Genomic DNA, 20,276 nt, shown 5'->3' with positions numbered 1-20,276 from the left:
GTTACACAGGGACACAATAAAGTTACAGCGTGAGGCAAACAGCGCTCGGCTCTTCTGCCCCGCGTCCCTCACAGGAGATTTTGGGTACAAACACCACGCCAGGACTCAGCACCTGCCCGCTGGTTTCTATCCAAAGAGCCCCGACCAGATGAAATCTGAGAAAGTTTTATAGACGGGGAAATCAAAGCGAAGGTGACAAATGCCGTCAGTAAGTCTCGGAGCACCGGGGACGGCACTGGGAGGATTCCAGTGCTTGTACTGGAGGGACAACCTGGAAATCCCACCAGATGCTGGTGCGGGCAGTTTGATACCAGCAGCGACAGCACTCGGGTGTGTGACCCCACTTTTGGGGTGCCAGTCCCTGCTATTTGTCCCCCCAGCTCTGCAGGTCAGGCAGGGGCAGAGGACACCGCGCTGTCCCTGTCCCCGCAGCGGGCGGGCACCAGCCGGGGAGGAAGAGGAGGAGGAGGAGGAGTCAGTGCCGCCGGTCCAGGCAGCGCTCCCAGCTCGGGCAGAGCAGGTGGAGGGGCCGCAGGACATGGAGGGGCTGAGCCAGCGCTGCCCGCTGCCCCCGGCTTCCCAGGGCTGCCCCCGGCCCGGCCCGCGGCACCTTGGTGCTGGTAAGTGGGACTGGGATGGACAGGGGACTGGGATGGACACGGGACTGGGATGGACAGGGGGCTGGGATGGGGATGTGGGGTACGGAACACTCCCTGGGAAGCACGACAGACACCGACTCACTCTAAGCAATCATGGAAATACCCGTCTGTACCTTTGTTAGCAAACCTCTCCCCAAAACCATCATGCAGGAGGGGTGGACTCCCTGCATCTGCTGCGAGAGAAGCAAATTTCCAAGTTTTTTTACAACGTTGGCACAACTTGTGTTTGGGTGGTGTTGTTCAGTTGGGGTGTTTTTTTTAACAGAACCTCATCAAAACTCAGCAAAAAGTCCTAGCGTGGTGATTTTAAACCTAAAGCTGTTTTTAGTTCGCCAAAGGCAAAAGAAGTGTTGCAGAAATCTGAGTCTCTCTGCACTAAAATGGCATTTTGCTGCTCAGTGCTTTTTAGTGAAGTGCTTAAAACCTCACAGGGGTGTTTTCAGTTTTGTTCAGTATTTCGGCAATCATGAGTTTAATTGGTTTATCAGGCAAGAATCCCGAGGTTTCACTCCTTCCCTTTTGCACCATCTCTTGGCAAATACAATTATTCGGGGGAAAAAAGGGGTGGTTATCTTCCTTTTCAGAAAAAAAAAGAGGGGGAAACACCAGAAAAAACAAGATAGTGTTCATGTTTGTACTAATATTCAATCCCAAATGATCCTGGGGATTTCCTCATCACATGCACGTACATCTTCCAAGAAGTTTAATGATCACCAGGCTGAACAGGTTGGATGGTGGTTTTTTTTTTCCTGAGCAAGGAGCATGATTACATTTTAATCTGGAAAAATAGGTACACCAGCACATCTCTGTTTGGCTTGTAACTCACTGAGGAGCTTTTGGGATTTGTTGTCTAGTATTTGTTAAATGGCTTAGTGGGAAAAAAAGAGCACAGAAGGAGCTCTAAAAATTATGATGAGAAGTCTTGTGGTAACAAAGAATATTTCCTCAAATGGATTGGGAAAGAGGAGACAAGCAGTACAGCACATTGGTCATTTTCCAAATGAGAAAGAGTGGTGACAAGAGAGATTTTTAATTCAATTAAAAAAAAAAAACAAAGAGAGAGATTTCTGCATTAGTGCTGCAATGGCAGGTTGTTCAGAGGACAAAGGAGGGTGGAAATAAGGGGGGGAAATGAATATTTTCTTAGTCTTCTAAGCATTTTTTAATCACTGTAGCTGAATCAGGGCCAGATGCTGTTTATGTCGAAAACAAAACAAAAGACAAAGGGAAGGAGCTGCAGCCCAGAACGGCACCATCCTTCAGCTGGTCCTCAGCACTCCAAATTAACCTCACCCTTCCCGCAGCATCCCTGCCGGGATAATGATATATTTTTGGGAGGCTGTTTATGGCATGTGAGCACAAACAGCAGCGAAGGGGCTTGCCAGGAATAGCAGCTCCTGCACAGCAAACCCCACTTGTTGCTGCTGCTCTGCCAGGCCACGGGCAGAGCGTTGGTGTTTGTGCTGCCCTGCAGACCTGGGCTGTGTCCTTTAGGATTTCTGTGCCGCACAGGATCCAGTTTCACTGTGCTTTTAGTAGCAGATAATTAAGATGAAATGAATTTAAAACCTGCCTTGAAGTCAGGGTGTGAGGCTGGAGCGTGGTCTGGGTGGGCTGCACAGAGCTAAGGCAGAGGAGAATAATCTGACAGGGCAGGATTGAAATTCCCCAGGTCCTGGCACCAGGCTCCAGCCCGAATCTCTTTCCCAAGGACAATACACTGACAAACTGCTCTTCTCCTGCCCACATCCCCAGGGAGGCAGAGGGTCCTGTGCCCCCCATTTCCCAGAGGGATGGACGCACCTCACCCCTGGTGCATGGCTAAAGGACGGCTGCAGGTGTGCCCTGAGCAGGAGAGGTGTGCTGGGTGTGGGAGCCGTTCCCTTCTTGTTCTTTTTTGCAGTAGAAACCAAGACATTCCCTGTCTTAGCTCCTTATTCTTCTTCAGAAAACCAGTGCTGGCTGCTGTGGTCGGGTGGTGGGGTCTGTAACCCCCGTTAGTCTGGGGTGACCTCCCACAGCCAAGGCCTGGGCACCCCTGGGCTGATACAGCCGCAAAACTGCCCCTCTCGTGCCCTGAGCAGGAGATTGGTCCTACTGGAGGGGAATGAATCCCCCTAGCAGCAGGTTCTCATCTTAATTTGATTTAACTGGTCCCTGCAATGCTGAGGGAAGCCTGGAAACGTCCCTGCAGCCACGGACAATGTAAATGTTCAGTTTTACTGTGTTTCGCCTCCCATCACCCGGCTGTTCTCTCCGAGGTGCTGACGCTGTTGGTGCTCATGTACCCCCTGCTCCGGGGCCTGGCTCTGCACCTGCACTCTGCTGTCACTGGCAGCTACATCCCAGGGACACATTCCATCGCCTTCGTCAACTGCCTCAACGAGCAGATCGCCAGGGACATCGCAAGGTACGGAGACGCTTCCCTTGCTTGTCTGCTTGCGGGGTTCCAAAGCTGGAGTGAAGCTGAATATTCCCTTGTCCCTCGAGGGGATCTGTATCCTGTGTACTTTGCATTTCTAGGGGGGTGAGGCCCTGGCACAGGGTGCCCAGAGAAGCTGTGGCTGGACAGGGCTTGGGGTAACCTGGGATAGTGGAAGGTGTCTCTGCTCGTGGAAGGGGGTGGCACTGGATGGGCTTTAAGGTCCCTCCAACCCAACCCATTCCATGATTCTGTGATACCCGAGCAATGCTCCTTTCCACAGACTCTGTATCACAACCCCCATACCAGAGCTGCCCTGTCCCAAGGAAAGCTGATATTTGCCTCTGAAGCCAATGCCATGGTAGCATCAAGCAATTCTCAATTTATTTCACTGCCTTGCATTTTCAAGACCCATTTTCAAGTTATGACCATGAATTTCTCAGCCCTCAGATGGATTAAGTTCCAACCTGATGTTCTCTGATCTGCCACAGTCCTTATTCCTCTCTAGAACAACACAGACAACAAAATGCCCGGAGGGGATTTATAGAGAGGGACAATGCACAGTGCTCTGACATGAAAATAAAGGAAGTATGAAAGTGGTCCACAGCAAACGCTTGTGAGGTACCACCTGGTACCACTCTGCTCACCAGCAAACCTCAGGGAATGAGGGGGTTTTCCTCGATTTTTTCTTCTTCTCTTTTAATATATGAGATACTTTGCATGATATTTTGCATGCAGAGTTTTTTCACACGTCTGTCAGTCCCTGACTCAATGGATGCTCTGTTGGAAGTACTGAACCCGTGTTGACTGGGGAAGTGTTTATGATGGACCGTGAAGTTTCCTGCAACACCTCCTGCGCTGTTTTCCTGCTGCCCTGCTCCTGCCAAAACCTCTCCATCTCCAGCAAAGTGCTCCCAAACATGTTCAGGAACTGACAGGCTACTGAAAGGGAGTTTGTGTCACCTTAAATACTGCAACTGTATTAAGAAATTCAAATAGAATTATGTCTGCACTGCTCGATGTCTCCTAAAAAAAAGGGGCAACTGTACCTGGTGAAAAGAGCCTCAGTTCCTGAAAATGCTTCGTCTTAACAGCTTTGCAAATGCTTTCCACTCTTTGTTCCTCATCTTGCAGGGAAGGGAGAGGACATAAATCACTCCCCCTCGCTGAGATATGTGTACTTTGGTTGTGGTTTTACTGGTGGAGTAATTATTCCTTTGTTCTGGAATTTGGAGCAATGAGCCCTGGTTGTAGGGGATGACACTGGGCTTCTATGCTGATTTTCCCCCACTCATTTTTCCTGTGCTGTCATGTTTATTCTTCCTTTGCACTGCCCAGTGGAGCACTCACTCGGATGCATCTGCAGGGAAATTTTTTGGTTTAAGGAAAAGGGGTTCAAGCTTTGAGAAAGCAGAAGAGCTGCAGGTAGAATTCAACATCTCAAGACCTTCTTGCCTGTCCCCTGTGCCTGCTGGGAGGAGCTGACCCCCTTGGCTGGGCGGTGTGGCCACTGCACCTCACCCACCTTACCCAGCCCCCTGTCAGCCCCCACCGCTGCCGTAGATTTGTGTTTATCATTTTCTTTGCTTTTCTGCTTATCAATATTTAATCTGTCTCACTTCAGGGCCTATTGTGAGGCACAGACAAAGAAACACACGATGAAGTGCCCAACCCAAAGCTATCATGTATTATGCAGACATTTTCCACAGATCACATTCAGCTTCTTACAATGTTCCCTGTTCCCCTGGTGGCCTCTTGTTGCTGCTCAGCTTGCTGGCACGAAGTTCAGGATCTCAGTTAGGATCACATTTATTGGGACAGAGCACCCAAACCAAAAAGCTCCTGTGCTAAAATGCCTTGCAAGTTGCAGGCAGCAAAACCAAACTGATTTGTGCCATGTGTGACATGACAGTCACAGCAGGGGTGGCTCTGTTCGTGTTGCTGCACTTTGTTGGTGTAAAGATTAACTCAAGATGCTCCACGAGCATTAAATGCCTGGAACTGCCTACACATGGTGAGAGCAAACAACCCTGAGCCTCCTGGGGTGCTTCTCCTCTCCAGCCGTGGTCCCCCCAAGCCAGTGCTAAAGAAACCGAAGGTGGAGTCACTGGTGCCCTGCCTGAAGGGACAGCTGCCACCTCCGTGAGAAGGGCCAGACACTGCTGTGGTCACAAAACACATCATTTTCCCCCTTTCTTCTAAAAATCCGCCCTGAGTTCGCTTCAGTGCTCTGTAATCGCTGCAGTATCACTTCTGCTGGCAGCCCCGAGCAGCTCTGCAATAACAAACCAGCCCACAACTAACGGAGGCAGCCGGAGGGAAGGAATTTATTTGGGCTTCAGATTTCGAGGACATTTTGGATTGAAAAACCTTGATGTTGTTAATCTAACCAGATGCACATTTAGGCTGCTCTGAGAGGAAGGGGCACAGTTTGACAGTGGCAGACAAACCCCTTCCCATCCATCCCAGCCCCAGTTCTTGCAGCCCCATGGTTCAGCCCTGCCCTGACCCCATGGCCAGAAGGGCACAGGGCTGGCACTGAGCAGGGTTCTTGCACCCTCCAGGCCAGGAGCAACACCTAAACTCCCTCCTCAGCACAGGGAGGGTCCCAGAGTCCTGCCAGGAGGGCCTGATCTGAAGTAGCTCCAGCCAAAGGTCACCTTTGCCTCTGTTTTCTCAGGGTAATAAGTAACCCAAAATTCCATGTCTCCAATGTCAAAGCTGCTGCTGGCAGTCCTGGGCAGCACGAGGGAATGTCCCCATGGCTGGGGGTGAGCACTGAGCTGGCCTGGCACTGATTCCCTTCCTGTCTCCCCCAGGGCCATCATGGATAAGAAACTGGCTGCCTACGTGAACATCCTGCCCAAGAGCTCAGCCTTGTAAGTTGAGCTGGATATTCCCCAACAGAGGAGGCAAACCTGGGCTCTGCAGGGAGGGAAGGAGGGGATGGACACAGCCTTCAGTTTCCAGAAGGCTGCTGGGTCTGTTTGTTGTTGCAGATGATGGGGACGATCCTCACCGTGCTCCGAGCTTGTTAAGGAGCACAGATGCTCTGACTGCCCATGGGGACCATTTATTTATTGGTTACTTGGCTACACAGGCATCCACCAATTTAGGATTTATGGTCCTGAGGACATGGTGCCTGTTATCAGAAGCTCTAAAAAGAAGCCAAGATAGGGACCAGAAAAGGCCTTTACAAAATTAAGCAGCTTTTTCAGGCAGGAAGAACAGCATGTTTGACCTTGGAACAGGCCCAGCCCTGCTCTGCAGGTGTCCTCAGCTGTCCATGCAAAGGGACTGCACTTGTTAGAGGGGTTAAAGAGCAAAGCCCCAAAACAGCTTTTCCTCATAGAAACACCCTGGCAGAAGTGAGGAGCAGATCCCACTGCAGCCTTCCCTCAGGAGGGGATCCCCACAGTGCACCCCCTATCCCAGCTGAGGGCAAACCCAGTAATACCCTTCTTCCCCTTATCCATCATTTCCTACAAACCCAAAAGGCGGAGCAGAGCTGCTCCTGCACAGCCCTGGCAGCTCCAGCTGGATTCTGCTCCGTGCCCTGCTCAGGAGACACCGCGACGCCTCCGAGTCCTCCTCGCGCAGGAGCCCAGCAGGCAGATGAGATCAGGACGGGCTCCTGGCAGCAAAAATGTTTTGAAAGGTCATATCTGACTCATGAGAAGTGCAGCTCCTCTCCTGCAGGGAAGGAGAGGAAGAAAGCTCAGCCTCGCAGCCACAACCCCTGCAGGCACTGTCCCCTGGCCGCAGCTCAGAGTGGGGCCACCACCACAGGACACCCCAATCCCAGCAAATTTGCCCTGCCAGTCCCCCTGGGCAAATTCTCTGGAGGAGGCTTTGGTCCATAAATCTGGGGTGCTCACTCATGTGCTCAGCAGTTTTGGGGCCAGCGATGCTTCTTGAGCCACTTTGTAAAGAAATGGCCACGTGCAAAAAGCACCAAGCAGGGAAAGTATCCCGAGGGCTGGCATGGCTGCAGCCAGAGCTGGACTTGCTGATGCTGCTTTTCTTTTAAATCCAGGTATTTCTGGAAAGGGGAGCTGGAAGAATCCACTGAAATACTGCTGGTAAGTGATCATTCCCTACGTCACAGAAATCCCTGTTGCGAATGGTCCCAGCCAAAAGGGGCTGCAGGGAGGTTTGGGGAGGGTGGCACCAGCCTGCCTGAGGTTTGGGAACATCCCCCAGGGAAGAGCCCAGGAAGGGCTCCTGTCGCACCCCTGGCCATGCTGGGTGGGGGCAGTCAGGAACTGCAGCTCAGGATCCCTCCATCCCTTCACGACTCCCTTGGGGTTTGTGTTGGATTTTTTACTCTCCACAGTTGGTGAAGACAAGGACGTCCAAAATAGGGGAATTGTCCAACTACGTCAGGTGAGGCTCTGGCTCCGCAGGAGCACTGGGTGTCCTGTCCAAGGTAGGCTTCACCTCCTGCTCCAGCTTTGGGAGTTCCTTGAGCCCCTTCCCACCCAGGGGGGTTAAGTGCTCCTGCTGTATCTTATGAGCCAGAAAAACCCAGAGACGGCATCAGCAAAAAGTAAAAAGTGGCAGAAATATCAACTGGGTTTCACCCAGCCCCTCCATGCTGGATTCGAGGAGGGATTCTCCCTCTCCTCACACAGGTTATTCCCTGACAGCCTCCTGACAGGATTTCCTGCATTTCCCGAGGGGGGAGCACACTCAGCTTTGGGCCAGGCCCCCGGCAGTCTGTGGTAAACCCCAAACTCAAAGCAGAATTCCCACGTGGCAAAAAGAAGCTGCGGGTGCTTTGAAGTGCGGGGAGGGCGCGGGGCAGGGCTGGGGCGCGGCTGGGAGCGCGGAGCGCGGCTGGCGCTGACTCTGCTCCTCCGCGCCTGGTTCCACTTTAGATCCATCCATCCCTTTGAAACCCCCGAAATCATCAGCCTGCCTATTGACCAAGGAAACCCTCTGTACCTCAAATGGATAGAGGAGAACGTGCCACGGGACTGAGAAGTGCGAAGTGCACCTCACTTCTGGGGAGATCGGGATCCTGCTGAGCCATGTGGGAGGTGGCTTTTATCTTCGAGGATTTGCGGTAACACAGGAGCTTGGGAAACATCCCCTCCTCGGCCTGCCCGGGGAGCGCTGAGCAGCCCGGAGCCGGTGCAAGCTGAGCTGGGGAAGGGCCGCCCGCACCAAAGGCTGTGGATGAGGATACGCGGGAGATGTTCCTGTCAGGACACTCGGGGGCTGCCTCAGGCTGCCAGCAGCGAATTCCAGCTGGGATCCGTGGCCTGGCAGCCCCTGCAGTGCCATGTGTCCCCACAGCCAGCCCCTGAACCCTGCCTGGCCCCCTGCTCCCCCGCAGCGGCGGTCCCGGCATCCTTCCCCAGCCCGGAGGCTGCAGGATGTGGCCGGGCACCCCGCGCCGTGCGGCTCCCGCCCTCCCCTGCCGGCAGCCAGCGTGCTGCTGGAGTCTGACACAATCCAAGGAAGCGGCAAACTCCAGCAGATGCCGCGAGGATTTAGCAGGAGCCGCGAGCAGCACACACAGACTCGGCCCTGCCACGGAGAGCTGGGGTGGGCTGGGCGACATCCACGGCCACTTCAGGGAAGCCAGGTGCCAGCAGGACCACGGCACTGCCCTGGCCCTGCATCCCTACCCCCACCTGAACAGGGGCTTTCTGCCTAGGCCACACTGAGCCTTGTAGAAAGATCCTTATGTTGATGGTTCGTGGGATATAACTTAATGGAACATTTTCGAGTTATTTATGGGATGGGGAAGGAAATAAACAGGAGTGTTTCTTAGCTGGGCAGGCTCTCGTGGTCGCAGCTGTGCAAGAGGAAGGGCCTGTCCTGGGCTTGCAGGACACACCTCACCTGGAATGGAACACAACCCAGCAGTGCCAGCTGCCCCATGGTGGGCACTGGGCATCCCAACTCAATAATCCTCACACTTCAAAAAAACAGTGATGTTGAAAAAAACCCTCACTTTTTAATTGTACATCAGACGTATTAATTACAACTTGGGTATAATGAGAGTTGCTTACAAGCAGCAACCTGAATTCAGAAATCAGAAGGTGCACAGAGTTGTTATAATCTCTATTACAGCGAATGCAAAATATACTCTGCAACAAAAATACTTTTAAAGGCTCCACATTCAATTCTCTGCGAGAAGCCAGGAGAGGAGGAGAGAGAACAGAGAGGGAGCGGAGAGGAGCCAGGGCCACATCCTGTGGGTGCCCCCACGAGTGTAATATCCAGTGGCACATCCCACAGGCATGACCCTGCTCAGCCCTGGCACAGCTCTTGGCAGCCCCTTGGAATCACGCGGGCTCCATAGGCACTCAAGAAAGGAAAATATTTTAAGTGATCCTTTGAGGACAAAGCTAAGGCAGGACAGGGAGTTTTCCAGCTGCTGGACCCCTCCCTGCCAGGGATGGGGGGGTCTGGCAGCACCTCTCCCAGAAGGACAGGGACACTCTGCTCTGAGCGGAGATCCCATGAGCACAGGTAGGACAGGACAGGGTCTGCTGCTGGACAGGACCCCACAACCCAGCAGGGCTCACCCTCCATCCCATGGGACAGTCATGGTGGGATGGGGGAGAGACGAGGAGGACACCATTAAAAATATCTCTCTCTCTCTCTTAAGAAAAAAATCTAACACATCTATCTGATATTAGAATCTTTTTTAAAAAGCCAACTGCTCTGCTCCTGCCCAAGCTGGCAGTATTGCTTTCTTAAAGAAGGGGCTGCTCCTTCTCCCCTGCAGACAAATCAAGCCCAGTGCTCACAAACATCACCACTACGAGAGAGGCACAGCCACGAGGCCCCAGGGATGGCCACAGGGATGGTCACAGGGACCCTGGTACAGCCCCCTCCCCCTGCCCCCGCTGTCCTCTTCAGCCTTTTTTTTGGTTTGTCTGCTGGTTTGGCACATTTGGGATGAAGATTTCCTGTAGGAACAAAGGCCTTGGGCTCCAGTCTGTGAAGTGCCCGTGGTGGTTTTAAGGCAAAGGCGGATTTTTTGGACGATCTCTTCCAAGATCATGATTGTCAGAACAGGGAAATGAAGCTGGTGCAGCATCACACACAGTCCAGGTTATGGGGTGAGAGCACATCTGCCCCGTGGCTGCAACAGCCACACATGGGCTGGCTTTGGGGCATTTTCCTCTCATGTTAAACAAACCACATTCCTTTAATGAATGGATTCAGGACAAAGTGGAAAACCCCAAGAGCTGTTCCCAGTTTCCCATGAGCACGGGGATGAGCTATGAAAGCCCAGGGATGAGGAGGGGTTCGTGCTTTGGCAGCAGGACCCCCTCGAGGCTGCTCGGTCAGGCTGGGACACCGGGATAAGCCAGGCTATGCCAGGCACAGGCCGAGGTCCGTCTGTGTGAGCAGGGTGTGGGGTGTCCCCCAAACAGCTGCTGCAGCTGTGGGACCCTTCTGGAGGGCCGGACCCCCTCCCTGCTCTGGCCACCACCGGGATGGTGCCTCGGGCTCGGCCAAAGGCTCCCGGGGGAGAGCACGGCTGGGCCCTGCTCTGCATAAACACAGCCAAGAAACTAAAAATTGTTAACATTAAAAAAAACAGAGTGTCAGGGCTTCAGGTTTCATTCCCGGTCAGCGCTGCTGGCCTGGGCGCTGCCTCCACCCGCCAAAATTCCCGGGGGGCGGGACCAGCACCTCTCCTGTGCTTCACGGGCTTCCCCAGCACCTCGATCTCCTCTGCTTTGGCTCCGGGAAAGGTTTCGGGGCTGGCGGGGCTCAGTAGGGAGTGGTGCCTTCCCACTCCACCAGGTACTGCACCTTCCCTTCGAGCGTCACCCGCCGGGCCAGCACCTGGTACTTCTCCCCGCACACCAGCCGGCCCGCGGCCCCGAAGTAGCTGCTGATGGAGGACTTGAGGTGAGACAGCGAGGAGTCGTCCTCGCTGATGCTTTCGAAGGTGTGGCTGTCGATGCCGTCGTCGGGGCGGTCGGGGCCGGCCGCTGCCTCGCTGCCCTCGGGGGTGGCCGCGGCCGGGCGCCCGCCCGGCTCCCCTCCTCTCCTCTTGGCCCCCGAGGCGTAGGCTGGCACCGCCAGTTTGCGCTTGCGGCTACCCACGGTCCTGCGGCTGCCGGGGAGAGCACAGGGCAGGAGTGAGGGCGGCACCCAAAAGGTGCCACTCCCCGTACTGGCTTCTGAAATTTGGGGGAGCCCAGCAAGGACCGACGGCTCTGATCCTGCACAGCCAGCAAGTGCCACTTTGGGCCCCCCAGCCCGTTTGAGACACAGGGAGGAAAAGCTCCCCAGTGTGGGACATGAAGGGGGGAGACACAGGACCTCGCCCCCCTGGCCATGCCACCAGAACCCCTCTGGAAGGGGGCTAGGGGCACAGTCCTCACCTGGACTCGTAGGAGAGGCTTGTGGTGGCCGAGCCTGAGGTGCTGGTGGCATCTGTAGAGTCCACGTCCGACAGGAAAGTCTGCCCTGAGCTGGCACTGTGGACAGGATAGGGTGGGATGGGATAGGCTGGGATGCAGCATCGGCCCCAGCCTGGCGCAAGCAGCACCCCAGGCCCCCCACACCCCTGGTCCGGCTGCACGGACCTTTTCAGGCTCTGGATCTCATCCAGCGTGAAGTCAAAGATGCTGGCCAGGTGGTGGTTGGTGCTCCAGGCTGAGGTGAAGTCACTCTGTGCCACAAAAAGAAGCTCACTCCTCACTGCCTGGCACAGGGGTGCTGCCCACACCCCACCCCTGGCACCCTCTGCCCGGGGCCACCGCGCTCCTTCCCATGGCCCCGCTGCCCTGGGAAGTGGGCTCGGCGTGGGACATTTCCCAGGTGAGGGACAGGAGCTCTCCCTGCCCGTACGAGTGGGGAAAACTTGCGGGGAGCCGCAGGGCTGGGCAGTCCCACACAGCTGCCAAATCCCGGGCTGGCTGCACAGGGGAGGGGGCGAAGGACTCACGCTGGGAATGGCATCCTCCAGCAGGAACTTGGCCCTCTTGCGCCGCGCTCGCCGCTTCTGCTGCTGGAGCTGCCGCGGCAGGAGGCTGCAAACAGGGCGTGAGGGGGGGCGCGGGCACGGGGGGGACTACTGCGGGCATGTCCGGGGCAAGGGGGCCACTTACCTGTCCTTATGGGCATATTTGCTTTTCCCTCTCTTCTTCAGCTCGCAGGAGCTGCTCTCGCCCTCGCCGGGGGCTTTCTCCGGCAGCACCTTGCTGGGGGGGTTCGGGGGGACGCGGATCCGCAGGCGGAAGATGCATTTCTTCTTTTTTATCTCCTTCCCACACAGAAACCTGGGCGGCAGAGGGGAGGGAACAGCCCTCAGCCGGGCTGGCACGGGAGCACCCTGCATCCCGCCCTGTCCCCATCCCTCGCCCGGGCCTCACCTGCTTTTGTAGCTGTTGAGAGCGTTGAGGAGGTGGGGGCCGCGCTCCGAGATGGGGGTGCCCGTGAGCTGCGGGACAGGGGGGCAGGCAGGGCTCAGTGCCCGCTGTGGTTATGGCAAAATCCAAACAGACGGGGGAACCCGAACTCCGGCTTTCGGCTCCTGCCCAGGGTCGGGGAGGGAGGGAGGGAGCCAAGGCCCGGCCAGAGCCACCCGGGTCTGGCACTGCCGCCCTCGGGGAGCCGCCCCGTCCTGCCCCGGGACAGGTTTCCAACACGCTTCTCCCAGCTCCAGCTCCCGCTGGGGAAGGTGTAAGGTCTGACACTCCCACAAGGGAAATCCCAGCACAGAGGAAAGGGATTAAGCTGCTCTGGAGCGGGAGCTGCCATGTCGAGTGCTGCACGAGCTGGGGTGACATTTCTCACTCCCATGGCTGCTCTCCAGCACAAGCCCGGGGTGTGTTTGTACCTTCCCGAGCTGCAGCGGGTCCCAGTGGTGGTTCACGAAGGCCAAGATCTCCTCGAAGTCAAAGTACTTCTTCTTGCTCTGCACACCCAGGTTGTAGAGGGCGAGATGGACGATGTCCACCCTGCAGCAAAGAGGGGCACAGGGTCAGCAGCCCTGGCAGGGTGGTGCCACCGTCATGCCCTGCTCTGCCAGTGCCACTCCAGCTCCCAGGTCCTCCCAAAACCCACCACTGGAACCTTCCCACACTTCACAGGGGAAGCAGTCCAGCCCAGAGGTGTATCCTGGGGGATGCCCCAGCCAGGACAGCATCCCTCGAGCTCTGGGGAGAGGTGAGACACTGCCTGCAGCTGGGGGAACACCCGAACACACAATCCTAGAATGGTTTGTGTTGGAAGGGGCCTTAAGATCGTCCAGTCCCACCCCCTGCCATGGGCAGGAACACCTTCCACTAGACCAGGTTGGTCAGAGCCCCATCCAGCCTGGTCTTGAACACTTTCAGGGATCAGCCAGCCCGGTGTCCCAGAGCCACCCGGGCACATTCCAAAGGAGAAGAGCCCATTTCTCACCATCTCAAGGGCAGGCGCTTGATGTATTCAGGTCCCTGGTTGCACACGGAGCAGAAGAACACATAGAACCTGGAAAACATTAGGGAGGGAAAATGCCGGGAGTGAGGATGACTCCTACAGCCATGCAGGGCCCAGGGATGGGTCAGGTGGGACTGTGCTCCAGGGACCAACTGTGGCAGCAAGGCCAGGAGCAGCTGGGCTCTGGGGGACAGGGCCACCTGATCCATGTCGGTGCCAGATGGATCAGGGAGACACAACTGGGATGTGTCCATGAGTCCCCCCTGGGAAGCCACCTCAGCAAAGCCCAGAAGGGACATACCGGTCTCCGAACATCATGGGGTCGCTGAGGCACTGGGTACAGGCTTCGTGGAACCACTGCCGGCAGCGGTAGCACTGCAGCATCTTCAGGTACCACCTGGGCAGGGACAGGGGGAAGGTGACACTGAGGGCAGCGTGTGGTAGCCACTGCCCCAGTCCCCTCCTAGGCACAGACGCCCCCCAGCCAGGGAGAGAAAGCTGTCCCTAACTTGTATTTCTAGTGCAAACGCTGCCTCTGGGAGGGAGCAGAGATCCGGATGGCAGGGGCAGTGTGGAGAGCAAAGCCACTGGCCCCGGGGCAGTGCCCTGCAAGCCTGGGATCAAGCATCCCCACCCTGATCCCATCTTCCTTTCCCCCACAAAACTAATCCTGACACACAGGCAGGGCCTTACTCTCCGGGGCCCCCGCAGTAGCAGTAGCACTGCTGCTGGTTGGTGCGGTGTGGGGAGTCCCACTCCAGCAGCTCGGGGTTGTAGGACAGCACCATCTTCACGGCTTGCAGCGTCCTGGCAATGGCTCCTTTCTTCAGGGCACCCCCCTTCTGTGGGAGAGACAGGCACGGGGTCAGCCGAGCCACCCGGGGGCCACGTCCTGCCCCGCTGTGCCAGGGCCGGGCAGCGCACGGAGCCAGGAACGCGGGGCAGCCCCACTCACCCGCACGGCCAGGGCAAATATGCAGCGGCGGCAGAACCACGGCGTCCCCAGCGGGCCCTCGCCGCCGCTCGCCACCGGGATGTGGCACTGCTGGTGATAACCTGCGGGAGGGCTCGGTATCAGCACCGCGGGGCCGGCCCCGCCCTCGCCCGGGGTGGGACACGGCAGAGCCCGGGGTGGGACAGCCACACTCACCCAGCCCGCACTTCCCGCAGATGAGGATTTCGTTCCTGGGGCCCGACGTCTTCCCCAGGCAGATGCTGCACTTGGGCTCCTCCCCCGGCACACCGGCTGTGGGACGGGGGCGACAGAGGTGGCACAGCCACGTCCCCGTGCTGCTGGGAAGGGTCCCACAGCACGGCATGGGAAAGGGAGGCTGGCGCATCACTCACCATGCTGGATGTCCTTCCAGAGGACCCAGTACTTGGAGTTATCCTCGAACGTGACGAGGCAGCTCTGCTTGGAGCCGCTCACCTGCCAGGAGAGAGCGGGAAGAGCGGCTGTGTGTCAGCTCCCATTCCCAGCACTTCCCTGTTTTCCTTGGTGAGTGATCCTGTCCCTCGGGGCTGCGGGAAGTCAGGTTTCGGGCGTGACACCCCGGGGCAGGATGACGACCCAAAATGCCCAGCTGGCCAAAGACACATTGCAGCCCAGGCCAGCAGCCCCTGCGTCACGAATTGAGCCAGGGAATGGCACCGGCTCCACTGGCACTGGCACCTCTTCGGGTGCTCCCGTTCCCCTGGGGGTGTCCACGTTACCCTCTTGATCTTGCCGAGGTAGTAGAGCCCGTCTGTCCAGCGGCACAGCACGTACTGCCCCTCGGTCAGCCTGACCATCAGCTCCCGGCAGCCGCTGCCCCTCCGCGCCGAGCCCGCGGCCGCTGCCTGCTGGACACGGCCGGCGGCCGCGTACACATCCCGGATCAGGGGGTTCAGCTTGGTGGTCTCCATCAGCACAGCCTGGAGGGGACACACACGCTGTCACCTGCCCTCTCGACACGGCACAACATCAGCCGAGCACAGCATCCCTGAGCGTTTTGCCTGGGAGGACCGAGGCTGGAGGTGGTTCAGCCCCACCAGCAGGGGCTCAGCACACTGCAAAACAAGTGCCGATGGGACGGTTCCTTTCCACGAAATCCAGGGAGCAGCCAAAATCTTTGCTACCGGTGAACAAGAGGGAATTAACCCCCGACAGGCTCCCACAGCACTGGGACACGCCACAGGTCCGCGTGGTTCAGTTTTGGGAGGGGGCACGTAAGGAATAAAAGCTTTACATTTACTGTGATTTTTACATCACAATTTCCGCGCAGTTTTGTGGGCTCCCAAACCACCGGGGCTGCTGCAGGAGTAGGGATGTGCCAGCACCACCCACAGCGAGCGAACCCAGACGGCCAAATGTCACCGCCACGAGGTTCGGGGTGCAGGAGGCAAAGAAACCATCCCCAGAAGAGCTGCGATCCCAAAGGACACCACAGAAACGACTTGAAAGGGACTTTTCTCCCCTTGGCGCTCCCGTCACGGCCACACATGTGGCCTCATGACAACACGCGTGTCCCGGCGCCGCGGATCGCGACACGAGTCCCCTCTGCCCGGCCCCTGCCGCCCATGAGGACTCTCCCGCTCCCCGAGAGCCCCGGGATGGGCAGAGCGATCACACTCACGGCAAAGCCCGGCGCTCACGAGCCGCGACACGTCCCGGCAGCGGCACTCGCCGGGTCCCCGCGTGGGAGCGCGTCCGAGCCCGGCGGCAGCTCCGCTCCGCGCCCCCCGGGCTCCCGCAGACCCCCGCGCTTCCCTCCGCTCCCCCGCGGGGCCCCCGCCGCTTCCCTCCCGGCGGCTCCCGCCGCTCTCCCCCGGGCCCCGCGGACACGTGTGGGAGCGCCCACGCCGCTCCCGTGCCGGGCAGCGGGACCGCTCGGGCGGCGGGAGCGCCCGGCCGGGTCCCCCCGCGCCCCGGCGGCACCTGCCGGGGTGGCCGCGGGCAGCCCGAGCGGCGGCCGCGGCCCCGCCGCCATTGGCTCATTCAAAGGCGGCCGCGGCGCCGTCTGTCCGCCCGCCCGCCCGTCCGCCCGCCCGTCCCGCCCGGTGCCCGTGCGCGGTGCCGGGGCCGCCCTTACCGCGGTGCGCCCGGCGCGCTCAGCGGGCGCTCGGGGCGCGGGGCCGGGGGGCTGCGGGGCGCGGCGGGGGCCGGGCGCGGGGCGCCATCTTCCCGCGCTTCCCCCGCGCTCCCGCCGGCATTGACGTCCCGGTTATGCAATTAGCGGGGCCGCCCCCGCCGCCTCCCACGGGTCCGGTCCCACCGCAGCGCAGCGCATCCCCGCGGCACCCACCGGCACCGCACGGGCCGGACCGGCACGGCACCCAGCGGCACGGACCGGCGCGGACCGAACCGGACCGGACTGGCACCGACCCACTGGCATGGCACGGACTGGCACCGACCCGCCGGCACCGACCGACCGGCATGGACTGGCATCCATAGGCACCTACCGGACCGGACCGGCAGGGCACATCCCAGCTCTGCACGGCACGGCTCGGCTTGGCCCTGGCCGGTGCCCCGGAGGGCGCAGGCGGCATCCCCGGGGCCAGGACGGGGAACCCAGGGTCGGCCACGCACCCTCCGCCCGTGGAGAGGCACCGTCACCCTCTGCCACACGCGGGACCTCCCCGCCTGTCCCCTCCGAGCCCTGGCTGCAGCCAGGAAAGGGCTTCCCCTGGTCCCCCGGGATGGGGGCGGGCAGGGGGTGGGATGCGGGAGGGGTGGGATGCGGGCAGTGCCTGCGCAGCATTGTCCCGAGAGGGAACGACCTGTGCTCGCCGGGATTCCTGGAAGCGGGAGCAGCCTTTCAGCCTTTCTCTGAATCTCACAGAGAAAATCAATCACTGTAAAAATGCTTCGGTCGGTGCCAAGAAGAAATCTGTAGGATTTGCTGTTTGTTGGAAAGCGATCCTGAAAAAGCAATGTTTTCCAGGCTGCTCGGGCCATAGGAGAGCTGATTCCCGGGGCGAGGTCCGGGCCAAGCGCGAGCAGAGCCCGCACGGCTTTTCCTGTCCGTGATGGATGAGCTCCTGCAGCTCCAGGAGCTGGGGCCCAGAGCACACGTGCAACAAAGCTTGAACTGCAAGCGAGCAGTTCCCGGGCACCAGGGGTGAGCGGCACGGCACGGGCTGAGCCTGCCTTCAGCGTAGGAATCACTTATTTAACCAAACTTCCCCATAAAACATCGGTGTCCGAGTGCTCCCTGTGACGCTGCACCTGCGGAGGGCCCGGGAAAGGCGATTCCCTGAGCGATGGGTCCGGCACGGCCGCGCTGCTGCTCCCGGTGCAGGGCTGCGTGAGGAGAGCCACGCTGTGCCCTGTGTGCCGTGTGTGCCAAGTGTGCCATGTGCGCCGTGCCACAGGGTGCCGTGTGTGCCATGTGTGCCATGTGTGCCATGCCGTTGCCCACTGTGCCACGCCATGCCGTGCCACATCCCTACCCAGCCCTGGGCCCCAGCTCCCCGTGAGTCACACCGGGATACGTGTGAGTCACCTCAGGACTAAAATAACCCCGCAGCACAGCCCTCGGAGAAGCCCCGCTCCTCGCTCCGTGCGTTGGGGCTGCTGGGTTTGCCCGGAATCCCACGGATTGCTGCGCTCCCGGGACAGCGTTCGTGTCCCAGCCCGTCCCCGTGGGGCCCGGGGGAGCACCACCCTCCTGCCCGGCGCCCGTGGCTGATGTTTGCATGTTGGTTGCTCGCCGCAGGAATGCGGATGATGTGACACGGAAATCAAACGCTGGATCGAATTCACCGGGGGTGTAGGCAGGGAGAACCTGGCTGAAACCCCTCCACACGGAGAGGGCACCCCAAACCTGCCAGCTGCCAATGGAAAGAGCACGGGAACCTTGTGCTGGGACTAAAGTCCCGAACAAAAATGAAAAAACATCCCAGAATTTGAGATGTATCCTCTATTTTCTAACCAGAATGAAGCAACATCATCACATTTAACTCTGGTTTCTTTGCAGGTGCTCCTGCTGCAGCATCCAGCAATCCTGGCCTCAGATCCCACTGCAGAGAGCTACTGGGTGCTGCCCTTCTCCTCCCCTTCCTCCTCATTTTCCTTTCTCCTTCTCTTTTTCCTTCTCTTCCTCCTCCTCTTCCTCTGCACACCCACTTGGCTTTTCCCGCACACCCTGGCGGGGTGGGGGAGCCACTGGATATCCCATTTCTTTGGCACTGTGGGATCGTGGCCCCTGGCAGGTGCTGGAGCAGGGCTGTGACAGCGCCTGGAGCAGCTGGACACTGGTTTTGCATCCAAGGCTGACCTGCTCTCCGTGCTGGAATAGGGCAGGAATGTCCGGTCATTAAAAGCAGATTATTCTGTAAGCAAGGGAACAGGAATGAACGAGAGCCCCAAAACTGGTGCAAAGCTGAGGGCAGCAATCCTACACTCTCCTCGGCCAGGGAGTGGAGCCAGCACAGGCTCCAGGGCAGGACTCCCGGCTCCTTCCCCGCTATGGAAATCCCAAACAAAACCAGCTTTTGCAGAAGGATTTGAATGAAGCCCCGTGTAGTTAACGACTCCAAAACTCCCTTTTTTCCCTCAAAACCTTTTAATTGCTCCCCCATACCCTGCACTTGCCGAGTGGGGAGGTGCTTTCCTGCTTGCACGAGGATGGAGCACCCGGGGAATCATGGCCCAGGCTGGATCAGAGCCTGCGGAGTGTGCAGGGAGAGCAGCTCCCAGCGCTGCCTCTCTGCTTTGAAAACTGCCCAGAAATCGTTGCAGCCTCTTTTCACTGTGTTTTTCTTTCTTTGAAAACAGGAGTGGGAGGAGGGGTTGGATGTTGGCGTGTAGCCTTGGAGACCGAAGCCGAGGAATATTGAATGGAAACCCAAACACGGGGCTGCCTGTGAGCTCCAGGCCTGGCGAGGAGATCGGATCTGCAGGGACGGCTCTCGCTGGCTCCGGAGCCTCCCACGGCTCCCAGCACGGCTCCCAAGTGCCACTTCCAGCTGCAGGAGCAGCCGGTTCAATAGGACACATCCCTGACAGTAGAAGTAGCTCCCACAAGTTGCTAATTCCCCCTCTTATCCCTCTGTTCTGAGGGTCTCGACCACCTCTTCACTGAAGCCAGCTGACTGACCAACACAACCAGTTTAAGCCACTGTGTGCAAGGCTTGAGTTCTTTCCCTGTCCTGAACAAGGGCTTACAAGCCTAAAATTTGCCCCTTTTCTCAGCTTCATTCGTCCATTCTAAAAAAAATCATTATTTTTTCCCTCCAAACCTTGTCCTTGATTATTTCAGACCATCGTAGCTGCAGGAGCATCTTGACTCTTTGCCAGCCTGGCCATTAAACACAGAGCAAATGCTGCTGATCTAACTCGCTGAAATTCTCCGTGACTTTTCTGCATCGTTTGATTTGATCCAGGAAAAAAAAATCAAAACCAAAAATCACACAGAAATGAATTGCTGGATCAGAGAGCTCCTGATATCGCCCCGATTCCAGCTCCTTTAAGTGTCAGCCACTTCCTTATCAAGACGCCTTTGCGGCTGGAGGTCTTGGAGATGAGAACCAGGAGCCCGTTCCAGGAAGAGCCGGGCTGGCAGCGGAGCCCCGCGCCTGGAAAGCGGCTCCCTGCATTCCTCACGGTCCCGCTCCGGCTCCGGCCGTGCTCCTGGAGCCCTTTCCAAGGATGGAAATGCCCTCGGAAAGGAGCCTTGGGTCCGAGGGGTGGCTGCCATCACAACCAGAGCAGATCAATCTGACATTTGGCTGCTTTCTGCCGGCTGTGCCTGTGAAAGGAGGGGCACCGGGCAGCGGAGTTCGTGTCTATTTGTTTATTTAGCATG

At 58.1% G+C, this 20,276-nt stretch overlaps 2 protein-coding genes across 5 annotated transcripts; one reads left to right on the top strand and one right to left on the bottom strand.

The window, feature by feature from the left end:
* Window positions 1–474: 474 nt before the first annotated feature.
* On the top strand, window positions 475–8,867 carry CUTA (cutA divalent cation tolerance homolog). 2 transcript variants are annotated; one of them, XM_039561899.1, is made up of 7 exons: window positions 524–603; window positions 2,179–2,194; window positions 2,921–3,069; window positions 5,901–5,960; window positions 7,118–7,163; window positions 7,418–7,467; window positions 7,962–8,867. In XM_039561899.1, exons 1-7 carry the CDS (start codon window positions 539–541, stop codon window positions 8,062–8,064), a joined length of 489 nt encoding a protein of 162 aa, XP_039417833.1. In that variant the 5' UTR covers window positions 524–538; the 3' UTR covers window positions 8,065–8,867. The 2 variants fall into 2 exon arrangements, with proteins under 2 accessions (XP_010396136.3, XP_039417833.1); XM_010397834.3 differs by lacking the exon at window positions 2,179–2,194 and having other exon boundaries at window positions 475–620.
* Window positions 8,868–9,024: 157 nt separating this feature from the next.
* Window positions 9,025–17,106, bottom strand: PHF19 (PHD finger protein 19). 3 transcript variants are annotated; one of them, XM_039561896.1, is made up of 15 exons: window positions 16,930–17,106; window positions 15,202–15,402; window positions 14,836–14,917; window positions 14,639–14,734; window positions 14,444–14,544; window positions 14,182–14,330; window positions 13,790–13,885; window positions 13,471–13,539; window positions 12,905–13,025; window positions 12,438–12,505; window positions 12,174–12,344; window positions 12,011–12,095; window positions 11,649–11,734; window positions 11,445–11,540; window positions 9,025–11,173 (listed from the first exon to the last, which is right to left on the bottom strand). In XM_039561896.1, the coding sequence occupies exons 1-15, from the start codon at window positions 17,014–17,016 to the stop codon at window positions 10,825–10,827; spliced, it is 1,857 nt and encodes a 618-aa protein (XP_039417830.1). In that variant the 5' UTR covers window positions 17,017–17,106; the 3' UTR covers window positions 9,025–10,824. The 3 variants fall into 3 exon arrangements, with proteins under 3 accessions (XP_039417830.1, XP_039417831.1, XP_039417832.1); XM_039561897.1 differs by lacking the exon at window positions 16,930–17,106 and adding an exon at window positions 16,560–16,601; XM_039561898.1 differs by lacking the exon at window positions 16,930–17,106 and adding an exon at window positions 16,104–16,191.
* Between the last annotated feature and the right edge of the window lie 3,170 nt (window positions 17,107–20,276).

This window comes from Corvus cornix, chromosome 17, assembly GCF_000738735.6.
Source record: "Corvus cornix cornix isolate S_Up_H32 chromosome 17, ASM73873v5, whole genome shotgun sequence".
NCBI lineage: Eukaryota > Metazoa > Chordata > Aves > Passeriformes > Corvidae > Corvus > Corvus cornix.
Note: the sequence above shows the minus strand (reverse complement) of the source record. Positions and strands in the feature narration are given on the sequence as shown.

Bases quoted from the DNA above. Each gene is read 5' to 3' on its own strand.
- CUTA (XM_039561899.1), top strand. From the start codon at position 539: ATGGAGGGGCTGAGCCAGCGCTGCCCGCTGCCCCCGGCTTCCCAGGGC. The intron at 7,164-7,417 runs GTAAGTGATCAT...TACTCTCCACAG, and splicing joins AATCCACTGAAATACTGCTG to TTGGTGAAGACAAGGACGTC. The intron at 7,468-7,961 runs GTGAGGCTCTGG...GTTCCACTTTAG, and splicing joins GAATTGTCCAACTACGTCAG to ATCCATCCATCCCTTTGAAA.
- PHF19 (XM_039561896.1), bottom strand. From the start codon at position 17,016: ATGCCGCCTGCGCCCTCCGGGGCACCGGCCAGGGCCAAGCCGAGCCGT. The intron at 12,345-12,437 runs GTGAGGCCCGGG...TCTGCCGCCCAG, and splicing joins CTCAACAGCTACAAAAGCAG to GTTTCTGTGTGGGAAGGAGA. The intron at 12,096-12,173 runs GTAAGTGGCCCC...CCCTGTTTGCAG, and splicing joins AAATATGCCCATAAGGACAG to CCTCCTGCCGCGGCAGCTCC.